The sequence below is a fragment of the Zophobas morio genome, unplaced genomic scaffold, assembly GCF_036711695.1.
Source record: "Zophobas morio isolate AGI-343-1 ecotype UQ-CSIRO unplaced genomic scaffold, CSIRO_AGI_Zmor_V1 ptg000042l, whole genome shotgun sequence".
Classification (NCBI taxonomy): Eukaryota; Metazoa; Arthropoda; class Insecta; order Coleoptera; family Tenebrionidae; genus Zophobas; species Zophobas morio.
The window spans coordinates 452,844-470,801 of record NW_026972147.1 but is presented as its reverse complement, the minus strand read 5'-3'; the positions used below and the strand labels follow the sequence as shown (position 1 = coordinate 470,801).

General features: G+C 23.2%; 1 protein-coding gene across 1 annotated transcript; it reads left to right on the top strand.

Moving 5' to 3' along the window:
- The first annotated feature begins 5,803 nt into the window (after positions 1–5,803).
- On the top strand, positions 5,804–17,277 carry LOC135141127 (WD repeat and FYVE domain-containing protein 1-like). Its single transcript, XM_064071987.1, has 13 exons — positions 5,804–5,969; positions 6,027–6,064; positions 6,175–6,282; positions 6,350–6,445; positions 6,560–6,701; positions 7,344–7,518; positions 8,376–8,451; positions 9,788–9,850; positions 10,658–10,747; positions 11,756–11,828; positions 12,215–12,272; positions 12,914–13,019; positions 17,212–17,277. The coding sequence occupies exons 1-13, from the start codon at positions 5,855–5,857 to the stop codon at positions 17,245–17,247; spliced, it is 1,176 nt and encodes a 391-aa protein (XP_063928057.1). The 5' UTR covers positions 5,804–5,854; the 3' UTR covers positions 17,248–17,277.
- Positions 17,278–17,958: the final 681 nt, after the last annotated feature.

Genomic DNA, 17,958 nt, shown 5'->3' with positions numbered 1-17,958 from the left:
AACAAGTTTACTTATCGAGGACGGCCTTCTATGTTATAATTAGTGGTATTTATTGGTTTTTTGTACAGCTTTTTAAAGGGCAGCTTCTATATAAATTATTCACTGGTCGTTACTCTTTTGTCCAAATTTGCGAAAACACCAACATTTATAATTCTTTACGAAACCTCTATAAATTTTGCTTCAGACATATTTGCAGGAAAGTGTTACGATTTCAACCTAGTGGGTTCTTACTACATCACGTCAATCCAGGCAGTTGTTATTTTAACAATCAAATGTAATTTTTAGTGCTTAGTATAAGGTAAATCAACTTTTATGGGGGTTACTAGAGCTATGATGTCTTTTGAATTTACAACAGGTTAGATAAACTCTATACTTTCAAATTTTAGCTTTTTTAAAACCATTAGCTTCTTTAAAGAATTGCTTAAATAGAATATTTTTTAGGATTTTTCTTCTAATTCTTCTATTTTAAGTTTTTATTATAGTGACCAACCACTTCATAGGTTTTTTTTAATTCTCTGAGTTTTTGGCATGCTTATCTTTTTTTAAACAGTACATAAATTCTAGTTGTAACAGTTGGCTGTAGCTGATAAACGTAGCTAAGGTAATTATTTGATACCGCCTAAACACACTTTAAATCGATTGAAACTTTTTAAAAATACGTAACAAATTATGGTTATTAAAACTTTTTCTCTACGAAATTAATCTCTTACATTTAGCTTGCAAACGGTTATCGCGCATTTAATTTGTCACCGACTATAAATGAAAAATCTTTATTACTAAATAACATTATTTAGACGAGTAAATTAGAAACAATTCGATATTAGTGGAAATATTAAGAAACTTTTTTTTTCCAATGCTTAATATTTCTAATTTTAACCTTTTAACTGTATCCTGCATATTACTTACAAAATTTGGAATTTTTTAATTAAATAAATAATTTTAATTTTCACTTTTTATGCGAGCTTGCCATGTTTAGGTCGGCGCCGCATATTTTTCTTATTTAAAAATTAAAAAAAAGTATATATATTGTTAAAACTAAGAATATCTGCAATTAATTAGTTAAACATGTTTGCAGGAATAATATTTTTTTTTACATCTTTTTTATTGTTATCAGGTTTAAAGCTCGCATAGGCGCAAACTTTGTATTTATAATACCGTTGACTGCACCACTTAAAAAAAATGTGTTAACATTGATAATACTTGCCAAGAAAATGTAATAGCAAACGTCGAAGGGGACCAAGTGAAGCTAAATTGTTATTGGATTTAACTGACCAGAGGGCTACAGCCCCTTTTTATTCGTAAATTCTACTTGTTACATTCGTAGAATATGAAATTTTCCGACTGGGCTCCGTAAAAGTAAAAGATAAAGTTAAACTTAGTTCTCATACTAACAGAACAAAGTTCGAAATCAGAGGTTAAGTTATACTATCACGCTGATTATGAAACTACAGATAGCCAATACGAAACAGTTACCGTACTTTAGATGTCCTCTGTTAGAAAGCAGTCTATTTAGCGAGTGATAAAATTTTATTTTAGTTTTATAGTGTAATAATAGATCAAAATCATAAAGGTCTCTCCGCCATTCAACTGGTTACTAAAAACGTTAACAATTATAAAAGGGTTTCACTAAAATAGTGACTTCTAAAATGAACAAAAATTTTAAATTTATACAATTTTATGGTGTTTTCTGCTAGGAATTCAGGATTTTTGAAATGATGCAATTCTCTCTAGATAACTTTATATACCCTAACCCGAGAGCTATATATTTAAGTAAAATAAGCACAATCCACTTAAATGTATAATTCGTGAGGTGGACGGGGTTAAATACGAGACCATTAAAACCGATAAAGAGAGGCGCGTTGGTGGAAACCAAACCTACGACTTTGGAGATGCGCGTCAATTCTCTTACCCGTTGAGGTACGACGGCAACTCTCAACCCCGGTATATAAGGGCTTTACGTATTTAACCTGTTACGCAGCATGAGACAATTTCAGGCTCTGCAACTCAGCAAATTTATTAGATCGGGGTGTATAGGGTATCCCCCGGTATCTTCTGCAAGAATAGCAAAGCCAGCAGTTTGCTTTGAAGCGTCCTGAATCTTTAGCATTACATACGATTCTTACTAGAGCAATTTGAGAAACTCTGTTGAAGTCAACCCCCTTTTTCCGTTTACCGTTATCTGTTACCTGTTTTTACATTGTTACCTTTAATTATTTAAGCTTTTTACCATTTTGTTAATTTACATATAGCACTTGCTATCTTCGTAGGACATTAAGAGCTTAAAATTAAATGCCGTCTTAGTTGTATGTAACCATCAAATCAATCGACTTTTGCGTTCTTAAACTTATTTACGGGACAAAGTTTGCCATTTGAGGACAGCGTTGCTTCTGTTAAACACTTGATTAGTTAACTATGCAATTAACCCTGATCCTCGGGAACGTGGCAGATCCTTCGAATTTGTAAACTCGAAGTGGAACTTGGGCCGCGACTTAACGGAGGGATTTCTAATTACTCGATGTTTGCTGCTCTAAAACTTTTGACTCAATTAGAGTTTACTTTTTTACAAACTAACGGTTGTACACCAACCGGCGTTCCTCATTTTTCGACCTTTGTATATAGTTATTCTGCATTTTAAGTAAACTTCCTAGAGACTACAAAAATTGACAATTTTTGTGTGAATTAACCTTTATTTAAAAAGTCAAAGTTAAATTCATGACTCGTAACTACTTTGATTGTTTAAAAAAAATTGAGTTTTTTTTTGATGAACCGGGTCGAACTATTTGGGCACCAAGATTATTTGAATTGAAGGCTTTTAAAAAGCTTCACTTGGAGATACGCTATATGCCAGTCTCCATATTTAGCCCCGGTACAAAAAAGGTTTTTCCTGTGTGTGGGCTGTATTTGGTGGCGCCTCGGTGCGAGATTGGTGCTTTCTTGTTACTAAAAACAAAAACCAATTAGGTAAGGCTTTGTTTTTAATATAATTCTTTTATAAAAAGTAACGAGAATTATGGTGCGATAAATATTCTTAGGCTATTTATCAACCCCAAAACCTTATTTTACCAAGTTACTAGCAAGTTTTTAATTGAGGTTTGAATTAGGTAAATTTGAGAGGATAAATACATTATGTTCGGTAAATATAAAAATGCCTGTTCTAGGTGAAATGTTATGTGAGTATAGTTATACTTAGCTGTAAAGAAACTTATAAAATCGCGGGAAAAAACAGATTTTTTATATATATTAACAGTACATTTGTACTATTTCAAAATTTCACAGATTATGTTAAGACTTAAATTGTAATAAGGCGACCTAAAATTGACTCAGAACGCTTTGTAAGTTGGATCTCTCACCACTCCAGAGGAACAGGAAATCATATATTAAGGTTTTAACTTTCTAATTTATCCATTAAGGAGGCCAATTATTGTATCCGTGCTATTAGTCACGGCAAAATTCATTAATAAAAAAAATTTAGAGATAGATATTTTTTTTAAGAAAAAGAGCTGCTTTATATATGACTTTGAAAAAACACTACGGATTTGTAAAAATGGAGCAGTAAATTAAAAGAGGATTATATTTCCTGGCATACTAACTGTGGTTTAATGGTTGTTTGATATTTTTTATAAAACAGAACAAAAAATAGTTTTTTAAGCAAATTCAGCAGGGACATTAGTGACGCACTGCTTATTGAGTGTAATGAAAAATTGTTATTAATTATGAATTTAAAATTAAGGCCGTCTTACTATGTTGCTGAGTTGGTAGAAATTTCCCATTCTTTTATATAGTAGCTTAAGTTTTAGTCTCCCTATCCCCTTGACTAGAAAAGTTTCACTGGTAATGTGTTATTAGCCTTTTTCCGGTTACTGACAGACTAATACTAAAATAATGATGGAGCAGCATCACTGAAGGTGCTTCATTAGAGCAAGCTTGGTAAGTGTCGAATTAATCGCAATCAACTGGGGCGCTCTCTATTGGAGTTGCTGTTAATTTCGAGAGGAAGGGACCCCTGAACCATTCTATAGTTTGTTTTAGCCGTAAATAAGAGCACGTGTCCATCAATAAAGACTCATACGAAAAATAAAGTGTTATCTTACTATGTTCATGAATATATATTACTGCGCAGTAAACTGATCGAATTTGTTCTATGTTATTACCTAACATGTCTCTAGAAAGTTCCTAACAAAAGAACGTTCCTATATAAAGTATTTTTCTTAAAATAAAAAAAAGAGAGAAAACTTCAATGGCACTATTTGACTAATTATTTAATTTAATATTTTAGTATAAGTACCATTATTTAATTTTGTGACTCCACTGATTGGTGTATATTTTAAGTTAATTTTCAAGAAATACAAATAGCTAGAAAAAAAAAGAGGCTAAACGAAGAGAAAAATAAGTTGTTAGAAAGTTTTTATTAGTATTACTTCTCTCTAGGTTTATACTACTAGAATTGTACAAATTAGGAGAGATCGGTTTACTAATTTTTACAGTAACTTGTTGGTAAACTTTTTGTTTAAAATTATTTACAATGATTTTCTTTTCTGTTTGTTCGTTTTTTCAATAAATGCGATATAACAATATTATTCGGTAGTAACGAACTTACCTTTTTAGGATATTTCATTGAGCGTTAGGTGTTAAACATGTGCGTGCGTTTTTAAGTGTTTCTATTACATAATAACAGACTTTCAGCTAAAAAAGAAACTTTAATTTTAATTAGAATTTTAATTTAGTGTTAACAATTATACATTTTTTTAAAGTTTTTTAAAGCCCCTTCAACGTTAGTATTTAATATATGTTCCGCCAGAGTTTTTTTAATAAAAGCAAATTCTTTTGCAAGAAACAGGGTGTTATTCTATTAACTTACAAATCTATTATAATTGTTAAAGATACTAACTATAGTTATCCGTTACCACGTCACCTAAAGTAAAGTTTAAAATTTTTATAGTTTATACTCGAAAATATTAAAATTAGTTTTCCCCTGGAATTTCAACTAACTAAACACTATTACAATTTAGGAAACTGTAGTGAATACCCGAAAAACAGGTTTCTATAGGACTATACTTCTTCATTTATTAATTTTTCTAAATTTTAAAAATTAGGAGTAGTAATAGTTATCAGCCACGGCTTCTGGACTAAAAAAGACAAATCTTTATTAAACAGCGCCTTTAGTTACGAATAACTGGTACCGACCATCTTACAGCATCTAGAGAAGACACTGTTAAAGAGAAAACATACAAACAAAATAACGTATATCGTTCTTACCTATGAAAATCTTAATAAAGTTGAAGAGATTATTCGTTAACATGCAAAAAATTATAACTAAAATTGAATTTTTTCACCCAAAGTGAACCTAAATTAGAGAGAAGAAATATTGTTATGAAATATCTATTGTAAACAATGTGGTTCTCAACTTCCTAATTAGTAAGTATATAAGTTAAGGATTATAGTAAAGTAAAAAGTTAAAAAAAGAATTGGACAGCAGTAATATTAGAAAGGTAAATACGAAGCCAAAAATTAAACTGTGTATTATAATTTTTTTTTTAAAAAAAGAAAAAAAATAACTATAACGTGTAATAGCGGCAGGATTAAATAGTAGACTTTATAAAGGGCTTGCTTTGTTAAAGATTTAGTTACTTTAAGTTGCGGTCCCCAAAAATAGTGTAACAAAACTTATTTTCTTTTATTTAAGTGCAAATTTTTATCCATTGATTAAAATCTTTACAAAACTTATGCCTTTGTAAACTGATGAAACTAGATAAAAATATAAGCGCGTTTGGTAGAAACCTTTAAAGAGCTTTCGAGATAAGACAAAAGTGGCTGTTACGTAAAAGCACAACTCCTGGCGGTGTGTAGCTTATGAATGTCGAGAATGCGGTTTCAAAAATTGGAGCTGCTCAAGAAAATATATGGCCATGGAAGCTTTGTTAGTGGAATATTTTACTATCAAAAGTTAGATAAGTTCCTCACGGTTTCTGGTATTCCTATTTAACTAGAATTTTTTTTTTAAGTTAAAAGTAATAAATTATTCTAAGAGGATGGAACCGCGCGTATCTGGGAAAACCGTGAAGGGGTGCATTCCCTACACTTCCATTAACTCTTATTATGAATTTACTTTGTTATTTTTATATTTTTGTTTATATTTAACAATTTTTTTGTTATTTTCACATATTCAATTTTAAGGATTTTTGGCCTTCTTATTGTTATAGTTTTCCCTCTCCTTGCATTTGTTTGCACGTAGAGGAAGTTTTAAAAGAGGTGTTTGTCGGTTTGAAGACCGGATTTATAATGGTTTTTTAGTTTACTAATTTTTAAATTTGTTAAATAGAAATAAAACTTGGTCTTAATTTAACTATAGCTTCTCAAAGTAAGTCAAGATGTAAGTAAATTCGAATCAGTAAAGAGTATCCACGCACATTTTGACTCTGTGACACACATAACCGTTGATACTCACGTTTGCTTTTTTTATTAATAAATATAATACAAGTAAAATTACTTTAATCTATATGTATTTTTAAGCAATAATTATTTTACCATTTATCATTTCATAAATTCTACAACTTAACAGGAACAACTTTTACTCTCTTGTAGTTTTGATTCCTTTTTCCATGTCAGAAGATTATCTGATCAGACTTTAATAGAGCAGTGTAGCCTTCAAGCTGGAATCACTTGTTTAAAATTTGATCCCGAATTAAAAATATTCTTTCTGGGTATTTTCTGTGCATAAAAAAATAAAATTAAACAAGTAAACTTTTTCAAAAATTATAGAAATTTTTATATAAGTTATAAAAACTCATAAAGGTTTTTCGTGTAAATTTTACTAATAGATTGAAACTATTTTAGTTAGAAATTATTGCAATTAATCTTGCAAAACTTAAAAAGCAAAGTTTAATTTTTTTCTTAAATTTTTATAAAAACAAAAACTTCATGAAGAATATTAAAAAATATTTTTCTTTTCAGCTAACGTCGAACCATTTCTTCTTTTTACAATTAATTTTTATTTAATTTTAAGTTATAACTAATCTTTATAAATTTACTTTTTTCATAAAAACTTAAAATACAAAATAAAGAAATTTCTAAACTACATTGAAACTTTTATTTAATTTTTTTTTTACAGTTTACAAATAATATTTATTATAAATTGATTAAATCTAATTTGAATTATTAATATATTAATTTAGTAATAAACTCTATTTTTTTTAATCATTATCTTGATAAATTTTTTTCATTCACTCAATAATTATTAAAAATTAAAGTTTGCTTTGTTTTTAAGGTAACAATAATACTAATCTATAAAGTTTTATAAAATTAAATTTTGTATATAAATTAAGTATTAGTTTATTCTTTTTTAGGTACTGTTGAAGGAGACATTGCTATACTTAAGTATGAAGGAAGTAAATCTCCAAACTTTCATAAATATAAAGGCCACGCGGGCAGCACTACCTGCCTGGAATGGGACGGGGAAAAACAGCGACTATTTTCTGGCGGGGAAGACCACAGAATTGTGATTTGGAATTTCAAAGACGAGTTAATTTTCTAAATCGCAGATTCATTTGTATAATTTTTCTTTAAAACTTTACATTGTACTTCAGTATTTTTTTTAATTTTGTAAATACTATTATAATATAATTTTAAAATTATTAATTTTTTAAGTTTATATTATTCATATACAAACTTGTATTAAATAAAATATAATAGGTTTTTTCTGTACTTTTCAGTTTATAGTTTGAAAATGCCAACCTTAAATAATTCTTTAAACTTATTAATTTTGAAATACTTATATTTATAACCCTTTATTTAATATTTTATTTTATCGGCTTTAATTTTATTATTAATTTATTGTAATTTTACACTTTTTTTTCAATTAATTATCAACAAACATCTCTCGTTTTGAAATTATTATAACATTTTAATGAATTATTTTATTTAAAAAAAAACTAAAATAATTAGTAGTACTAAAAGCTTTGCGTGAGCGAATTACAACTTTTATGTTTCACTGAAAATAATTTCTTTAAAGTCAAGTTTTTTTCAAGCCTACTGAATAAAATTACGAATTATAAAGCTATTAAAATTTTTAGTGGGTAGTTTGTAATAATAAACTTGTCACAATTTAGTATAAAAATCCATTGCACAATTTTTACGAATTAATAAAAAAAAATTTAATTTAATATAAATACTTTTAAACATTTTTAAAGAGAATTCTATAATAATAATAAAGTTTTTTATATAGAATAATAAAAAAATATAAATTTAATGGTGCGTTTATTATATTAACAAACTCGTTATTATTAGATCTTTTTTAATTAAGAAAGCTTATTCGTCATATTTTCTTTCCATATTATTATTATTATTATAAAACCTTTGAACTTTATAATTTTTTTTAGATACGGTTGTTTTTACGAATTAAACTTGCATTCGAAGGCATTGCTCTCTTTAATATACTTTCCTTCAAGCAATGAAGTTAGTATTCATATATATATATATATATATAGTAAATAAATCTAATAACTATTATATTTCAAAAAGTTATATATATTAGTGTAATTGTAAATTTTTTTTAGAATAATAAAAGAACGTAGAAACATTTTAAAAAGTTTCTTGCCGTTTTTATATTTTATTGTTTATATAAAGTTCAGAAAGTTTTAATTTTTTTTTTGAATTTAAATTTTTACTTCATTTTTTATTAGACTTTTGTTATTTTCTAATAGAAATTTGGTTTTTTTTATCAAAAAAGTTAAGTATTATCCTTTTTGATTAACCAACGAACTTAAGTAGTTTGAAAGTTTTCCCGAAAAGCAATATTATGAACTTAATGATTGACTTCACAAGTGTAAATATGATTTGTGCTTTTAACAAGTAACTCCTATTGGTTAAAAGAAATATTCGCGAATAAAAGTTCTTTTTATAAAAACAGTTTGATCAATACTTTTCTTTATTATTAAGTTAATTATAAAACTTGTATGAAAGTATAATAAAAAAAACTCGGAAAAAAACCAAATTAAAGCCTTTTTATTATTAATAAATAAACTTTCTTAAACAAAATAACATTAAAATAAAAAAAAATAAACAATTGCGGCTGTAAATTTATACAAACTAATAAACTCCCCTCAATAAAATTTTAGAAAATAATTTATAATTTTTTTTCGCGTAAAATTTATTTATATATAATAATAAGTTTTTTTCAGAAATGAATTTATTTTATTATTCATATTTAATTGTTTTAGTAAAAAATGTTATCTCTGAGAATCTTATAAACAATAGAGCAGTATATAATATAATATAATATATTCATGAATTATATATATATATTATTACTTATATATTAAATGTTAAGTAAAAAATTATTTATATATTATATAAATAAGAAATTCTCACTTTTATAAAATAATATTTTTCCTATAATAGATATTATAAATATTTTTATTTATTTAAAAAAAGATTGTATTATTTAATATTTATGTTACTATTTCACAAAGAAACATTTTTGTTTGTTGATATTATTTATTTATATTTATAATAAGAGTAGTAAGTAAATAATTATAATAATATTAAAAATTGTGATTATATATTTTTATAATAAACGATTGTTCTAAATAATTTTTTGATAAAAATCTTTTTTTTAAGTACATTTTATTTTTTTAATTCTGTGTACGAAGTGCTAGTATTTACTATTATACTATCTAGAATTGATATATTTAATGAAAACTTTAATTCATCATTTTTGTTTTTATAAAAATTTTCATAATATTTTTAATAATGGCCTAAAATCATTATTATATCTATATAACGTATTCAGTTGGTTTCATTGGCTAAAGATGATATTCTTTGTTTCTGGGATTTGAGCGTCAAGCGTTTAGAGGTTCCTTTTTTTTGCCCAACTTTATATATTTCAGTATTATTAATGAATATTTCTTCTTTATTTTCTTATGTACAAAGTTATGCGTTCAATAAATTTAAGAAAAACATAAACTTTTTCGTTTGTTTACTGCTTAAATGAAAATTTTATTACGGGAAATAAAGGTTGGGCGGATCACGTGGCCTTTGACAGAGCAATTTATAACTCTTTCTATAAAGACTACTTTAACTGGCCACCAAAAGTTTTGATGTTTATTAATAAGCCAATGATTGCACTGTTTCACAAAAGTTTGAAAGTCATTGACCTCATTATTAATAGTGAAAACGTAACGGAAAAATAATAGAACTTTTTTATAATAAATATACATATAATTTTTTTAATGATATAAAAATTTCATGATTTTTCTGTAAAACTTATCATATACACTTCAAGTCTTTTTTTTTCAGATAATTTGGTGATAGTGACGAGTTCTTTCTATTATAATAACTTTTACTAATTCGAAATTTGGTATAGTATTATACTTTTACTTTTTATTATTTATTTGTTACTGAGTTTTCATAAATTTATATTTATTTTTATTATAAATAGCTTTTGGAGCACATTAACAACTTTTATGGGTTTACTTTTACTTACAATTTTATTTATTCTTAATATTTTTTATTTTCTGCTTAATATAATAACTTTTCTTATTATATTATTTACTTTACTTTTTAAAGTTCTTCTATACTTATACTTATTTCTATTTATAGTTATTAAGGGAAGTACATGTAAAAAAACTTTTTTCACTAACTTTTATTTCTTATACAACAGGCGCAGCGCTGGGAGAGCTCCCGTGCATGCCAAGTTTGTGGTTCTCAATTTTTCTGGACCTTTTCGTTTTCCTTAAAAAAAAATCGGCAGGTTTTTTCTTATATATATTCGATGTTTAATATAATACTAATAAGTAATTGATATAAATAAAAATACTTTTCATTAAATAAAAAAAGAAATTATTCAAGCTTGTTTCGTTAAAACTAATAGAAAAATTCTGTTTTTTTCTATTTATGTATAATTGTTAAAAAGTTTTATACCTTTATATAATTGATTTATTTTAACAATTATAATAAAGTAATATACTATTATAAAACTTATTTATTATGAATACTACAAGTATTATTGGCTGTATTTTTTGTTTGGCTTATATATTTATTAGTAGTATGCAGTATCACTATAAACTTTTATATATATAAAATTTAGAACAATATTTTTTTTTAGTAATAACGATATGCAAAGAAGGAAAGTTTGCTTTAATTATCTACTGCTATCATCATTAGTTATTTGTTGTTATATATTTATTAATGTTTATTATTTAAATATTACTATTATAAATATATATTTACATAACATCAAGTTTTTGTGACGCTAAAAGAATATTATATTAGTGGTATGTAATGAATAAAGAAAAAGGTTTTGTTTTTCTTATAATTACTTCAATACTGACACTAAAAACGTTGATTTATCATTATGCTAAATATAATTATATTCATATATTCTTTGGCTCGTTGAAATTATAGTTGTTTATTTTAACTTTATAATAAACTTTTATATAAAACTCAGGAAATATAAAAAATATTTTTATATAATAAACAATAACTAATATATTTTTATCTTTAAAATCTTCTCAGTAATAATATTTAGTAAATCTTATAATAAATTATATAGAATTCTTATTTTATTATCAGAAAAAGGTAAAACTATAATTATATAATAATATTAGTTTCTTTTAGTAATATTACTTAGAAACTTTTCTTTTTAACAATAATTATTATGATAGCTTCTTTTATTTCTATACTACTGCTTATAATAAATAATATTATTTTCGAGTTCTTATTAATAAAGTATGTAAATTTTATTAATAAATAATATTAGCATCACTGTAGAAAGTGCGGCAGAGCCGTTTGCTCCTCGTGTGCTTTACAGAAAATTCCATACCCCATCGCTGGTATAAATAAAAATTCCAGAAAATAATAAGGAATAAAAATTGTTTCAATAAAATATTATACATTAAAAGAATAATAAACGTAATTACCAATATTAATATACTATATATAATTTACATAAATTTATAATAATAATAATTAAAAGTTAAATACGAGAACAACCAGTGATGCAGATGAAACTTTTTTTTATTAAAACTTTTAATGTTACCATTTTATAATGAATTTTTTAAAATGATGTTATTAATTTTTTTTGTGTATTTATGATTATTAATATATTTTTCTAAAGAAACTTCACTTTTTTTTTCACTTTTCATATATATATTGTATAAATATTTACTTTTATTTCTTATAAATGTTATTATTAATACTTTACTATATTATTTTATAGGCTACGAAAACCCCGTTTATATCTGCAACGAGTGTTACTCTAAAATAACAGCAGAAGAGTAAGAAAACCTGTTTGTTAAAAAAAAATTATTGTAAAAGCAATAAATTAATTTTTATTTATTTACATTATTAATACTTCTTTATCTTTATTTTTATATAATATTTGTCATTATAAAAAAATTCTATACTACAGCAATAATATTTGATATGAAGAAAAAATAATAAAGTTGCTAAACAAATATTATTAATACAACTACAATATAAATAAGTTATTTATTAAAATAAATATATATAAAAGTAACTGAATATTATTTTATAAAAAGTAAAGTATTAATATAATAAATATTTAGCAGAAGTAATAACTAAATGTATAATTATCTTACTCTTTTGTATATATTTTTACTTCCAAGTTTCATTAATATATTAAATACTTTTTACTTTTTTAAATTATTATGTTTTATTAATATATTTTATAATAATATTTTTATTTATGTTTATTTATACTTTTTATACTATATATTGATTATTAAAATATTTTTATACTCTGCTTTAATACTATTACTATTAACTTTTTTTATGTGATATTTACATTTGATTTTTACTTGTAAACGAAATTTATATTTATATATTTTTTATATTTTTATTAAATGTTTAAGTTTAGCTTTTTTATTTTTTTTTTTATAATATATAAAACTATAAGGAGGGCCTCCACTGCAAGCAAACTTTGCTTGTACGGCGCCCATTTTCTTGTGTACAACGCAGAAAGTAAACTTTTCTTTTCTTCTAACTCCGATTGCTCGTTTCGGGTACTTATTTTAATTATAATTATTGCTGCTCTTATAAAATTTATATTAATAATTATTGTTAAAGTACTTTTTAATTTTCTATATCTATTTTTTTTAAACTTCTATTAATCTTAATTATTATATTTAAATTTTTTATTATTTTTATGAGGTAATTTCTAATAATTTTTTAATAATATTATTATTCCGACGTTTATTACTTAACTATATTTTTATTTTTATATAAATATTGCCTTTTTAATTTAATAGATTTTATTTTTTTATTATTTTTTTATCATTATATAAAAAAATTATTTCTTATATAAATAATTTTTGATATATAAATATTTTTTTTTTCCTTTTTTTTTCAAAATTTTTAATAAAATATATTGAGACAAATTTATATTAAATTTTTTAATATTATTTTCTTGTCTAAATGTTTTTTTAATTTTTATTATTGAAGTGTAAATTGGTATTAATACAAAAAAATTTACAATGTCGTAGAATATTTATTTTTATACTCCTGTATTATTAAATATTGCTAATTTATTATAGATATATAAAAAGATCACAATTTATAATATTTATATATATGTTGTTGTTGACTTAATATTTTTCAACTATTTTTAAAATTTTTTATAAATATAATAAAATTACAATATCATGTAATTTTATTTTTATTTTCTTGACTTTTTATATATTTTTTTCCATTATTTATTTAATTTCATTTTTTATTAGTTTACCAAAAGTTATATATTTCTTAAATATTATTATTAATGTCGAATTAATAAAAATTATATATAAGTATTCATATAATAATATTTCTCTAATATTATAATCAAATTTATTGCTAAATATTATACTTTATAACGAATGAATTTAGCTTTTCAATAAATAAATATAAACCTTCGCTTTAGCCCGAAAAAAAAATAAAGTAATTAATAATACTAGATATACCAAATAAATATACAAAATAAGTAAAAATATATTAAAAGTAAAACTGTAAATATCATAACTTTATATTTTTATTAATATAGTGTTTATATAGATTTTTTTGTTTTACTTTTAATAAAAAAATTTTCTATTTATTATAAATTGTTTATCGATTTATAAATTTTATATTAATGACGAATTTTGCATATTTTAAAATTTTTATTATGTTATGATTATTATCGTTTTTGATTATTTATTTTTTCTTATTTATAATTTTATTAAGAAGTATTTTTTCTTAATAATCATGGTATAAAAATTTTCTAGATTATTTATTACCTATCATCTGATAATAATTATAAATTTTTATAAAATATTTTTAACTTTTTCTTTTATTTTTCAAAAAAATTCTTTAATTTTTTTCTTTTTTTTTAAATTTTTGTCCACAATTTTAAATATCATTTATTATTCACTTCTTTATGAATTTTTTTTCATAAACAATAATTCTTTTTTTATTAAATAATTTGTATAAACATTATTTAAAGTTGCTTTACTAATATTTTACATATTTTGTTTGTTGACCAAAAATGTCAAAGCTTAAAAGGCTAATAAAGATGAAGCAGTGTTATGAGTTGGTCATAACGCACTACTAAGAAAGATAATTAAAATGTCGAAACTCAAACATAAAATATATTTTACTATTTTCTTTTTTTTATAATACTCTCTAGCTGTTAATATATTATCAATACTTACATTTTATTTTTAAGTATTTTGTAATTAATTTTTTATACTTATTTTAAATTTCTTAATAGTTTTTACTATTGATCGTGATGCTTTTTTTGTTCATTTTATAGTTTATAATTTATCTTTAATATTCAATTTATTTTCAATAGATATAAGAATTAATATAAAACTTTTTTGTTCAATTGTTTTCGAAATAAAAGGATCATTTGAATATAAATTGCATTCAGTTATTAATATAGAAGGAAATATAAAGTAAAATAATTTTTTTAACGGTTAACTTTTTAAACTAATATTTTTTTTAATAATAAAGAAAATATATTTTTTTAATAATATAAATTTACAAACGATAGTCTGTAAATATAACATTAATATTTATAACACGTGATGAATCACGTGATCGTCTTGTTCACATGTTGCTCGTGTGTACAGGTGTACAAGCCACGTGCTTTTTATAAATTTTTAACGATTATTTTTCTGCTATTTTTTAATAAAATCTTTTAAAAATTACTTCCAAAATGTTTTTGTGACAATAAATCTCTTCCACTTTTTTTTATATTAGACTTTTTATATTAAGTTTCTATAGTTTAACAGTGGTTTGTAAATAGTATAAACGTTATTAGAAGAGAATATCCTGTTATCATTTTTCTTTACTTCCAACTATTTATAAAATTTTACTTATTTAAAATTTTGTAATTTTTAATTTTTTATACTTTTTTCTGTTTTTAAGGATCAGTTATCTTATTTTTTATTATGAAATGTAACTTAGATATAAATATTTTTTATTCTTTATAAAAGTACTCTGTAATTTTATAATTTATCTTTTTTAGTATTTATAATAAAATTTATACCGAGAATTATAATATTTATTATACTCCAAACTCTTCATATAAAAAATTCTTTTCTGCATTTTTTTATCAGAAATCATTTTCTTATCAAAATTGTTATTCTTGTCTAAAATAAGGAAACAGCGCCTTTTTGTTATTGTTTAATTGAAAACCCTTTAAAGCAGTTTTCCACTTGAGAATAAAAATTCATTAAAAATTTATTCAACTTTAATAAAGTCATTTGATTGGTTGTTATTGTAAGGTTCATGTGACTGTTGGCAAAGTTTTATGTGTTTAATAAAATTGCTTATCAATTCCTTTAAAAAAATATATAATATAATAAAAAAATTTAGCGTTACCTTAGCACCACCTCATTATTTTCCTGTTTCGCACACGCAACATCCATGGCACAACCGTTTAACCAACAAAGTTAGCCAATAAGCAGTTGGGATCGAATTTCTCTCACTAATTTAATACGCAATTAAATACTTTCTATATGTATAATTCACTACACAATCACAGAAATTCATGTTTGCTGCAGCGGTATCCAATCGTATTCTACTGCCTTTGTGCTTGAAAACCCCCGCCCTTTCTGTCCGCCCTTGTTGTCTTTGTTTATTATAAAGAGGATGACCAGCATTTTTTATAGGCTTAATAACTATTATTTATAATTATTATATAATTTTATATTTATATAAAGATCGAATATGTATACTTACTTTTTATCAGACCTTAATGATTATAATTATTTATTAATAAATATTTTTGTATAATTATTATAAAAGAAAAATAAAACAGATACAAACAATTAAAAGAATAGTACTAACTTTTATGAAAAAATATATATTTTTCGCCCTTATATCTAAAATTATTATTTATTTAAGTATAAAATTTATTTTATATTTATTTTTTATTATATTTTGGTTTATATGCTTTATTATTATTTTACTCTCTTTATGATTTTATACTAAGAGTATCAAGTATTATTATTTATTTAATTATACTTTACTTTGATAATAATGAATTATAAATTTTTATATAAAAATTATTAAAAAGATTACTATTATTATACTAATTAAAATATTAATACTTTTATTATTTGTTTTTTAATACTTTTTTTTTCAGAACTTCATGATTATAATATTTTTTCTATTTAAATAGTATAATAATATTATTACGTACACGTAAATATTGAAGTTATTTATTTATAGATGCTTTTAACTATTATTATATAAAAAAGAGTATTTTATTATCTTTTCATTAAATTCTTTTTTGTTATAATTATTTTACACGAAGACTTTATAAAATTTTACTTAATGACTTTTTTTATTTCTCATTTGTAATATTTTTTACATCAACTTTTTGGTTATAATAAAAAAATATATTTTAGAAATACAAGTGTCAAAGTAATAATGATTAGTAAACAACGTTAAGCTGTTTTGTTATATATCAAAGGTAAAAAAAAATTATATAAATTTCTAAATATATTCTATTGTATTTATTAAAAATCTATTATTTTTTTTTATCTTGACTTGATTAGTAATAGAATTTTCGGTTTTAAAATTTATGGATGTTCTCATTGTTAAAATTTATAAAAATATTTTTTTTTTTTGAGAACAAATATAATCTTTTTACTTGAATACAAATATTTCTTATTATAAAACTTTTTATCGTTTAGTCATTGGCTAGTTATTATTTGTTTTTATTATTTATAATAGATTTATTCTCTCTCTTTAGATCAGCTTCAACAATAAGTTTATAGTATAACCGAAGGAGGCCAATAAAGCTTTTATAAAAATATTTTTCTCATCAGCTAAATTTATTTTCTAACTATAAACAGATTATGTTCTTTTTAATTGAGAAATCTCTAGTTAAAATAAATAACTTTTAAAAATCAATCTGTTAGAGATGCTCAAAGTAATTTAAATATATCGAAATGTATTCACTCTTATGTGCAAAATAAATTTTTTGATCAAAATATAACTCGAACTTTACAAGTAGCCCTAAAGTAATTGTTTATGGTGAAGATTTAGTAAAGAGCTTCATAAGGAATAAGTTTGTTAAGAATAAATTTTTAACGATTTTTCCTTAGATAAAAGCGTAAAATTATAAAATATAAGTAAACAACCTACACATTTACTAAACAAAAGCAAACACACAGAAACAGTAATTAGAAATCAATTAAGAACATAAACTAATGTTTTAATATAAACACAATTTCAAACATTTTGGCAGGGGCGCTACAAAAACTTAATATTAATTACTACAAATATGGTAATTCGTTAACCCTGCACATCTTTTGAACGGAACCGATAAACGTTTATAAAAACATAAATGGAAACTCTTCCTAACCTGGGTAAAGTTATTAATACAAACCTTAATTGCCTACAATAAAACAACACCCGTGTTCTTTATTTTTACCTTTTCTGTTGGCGGTATTATTACTTAAAAACTGTTTGTATTAA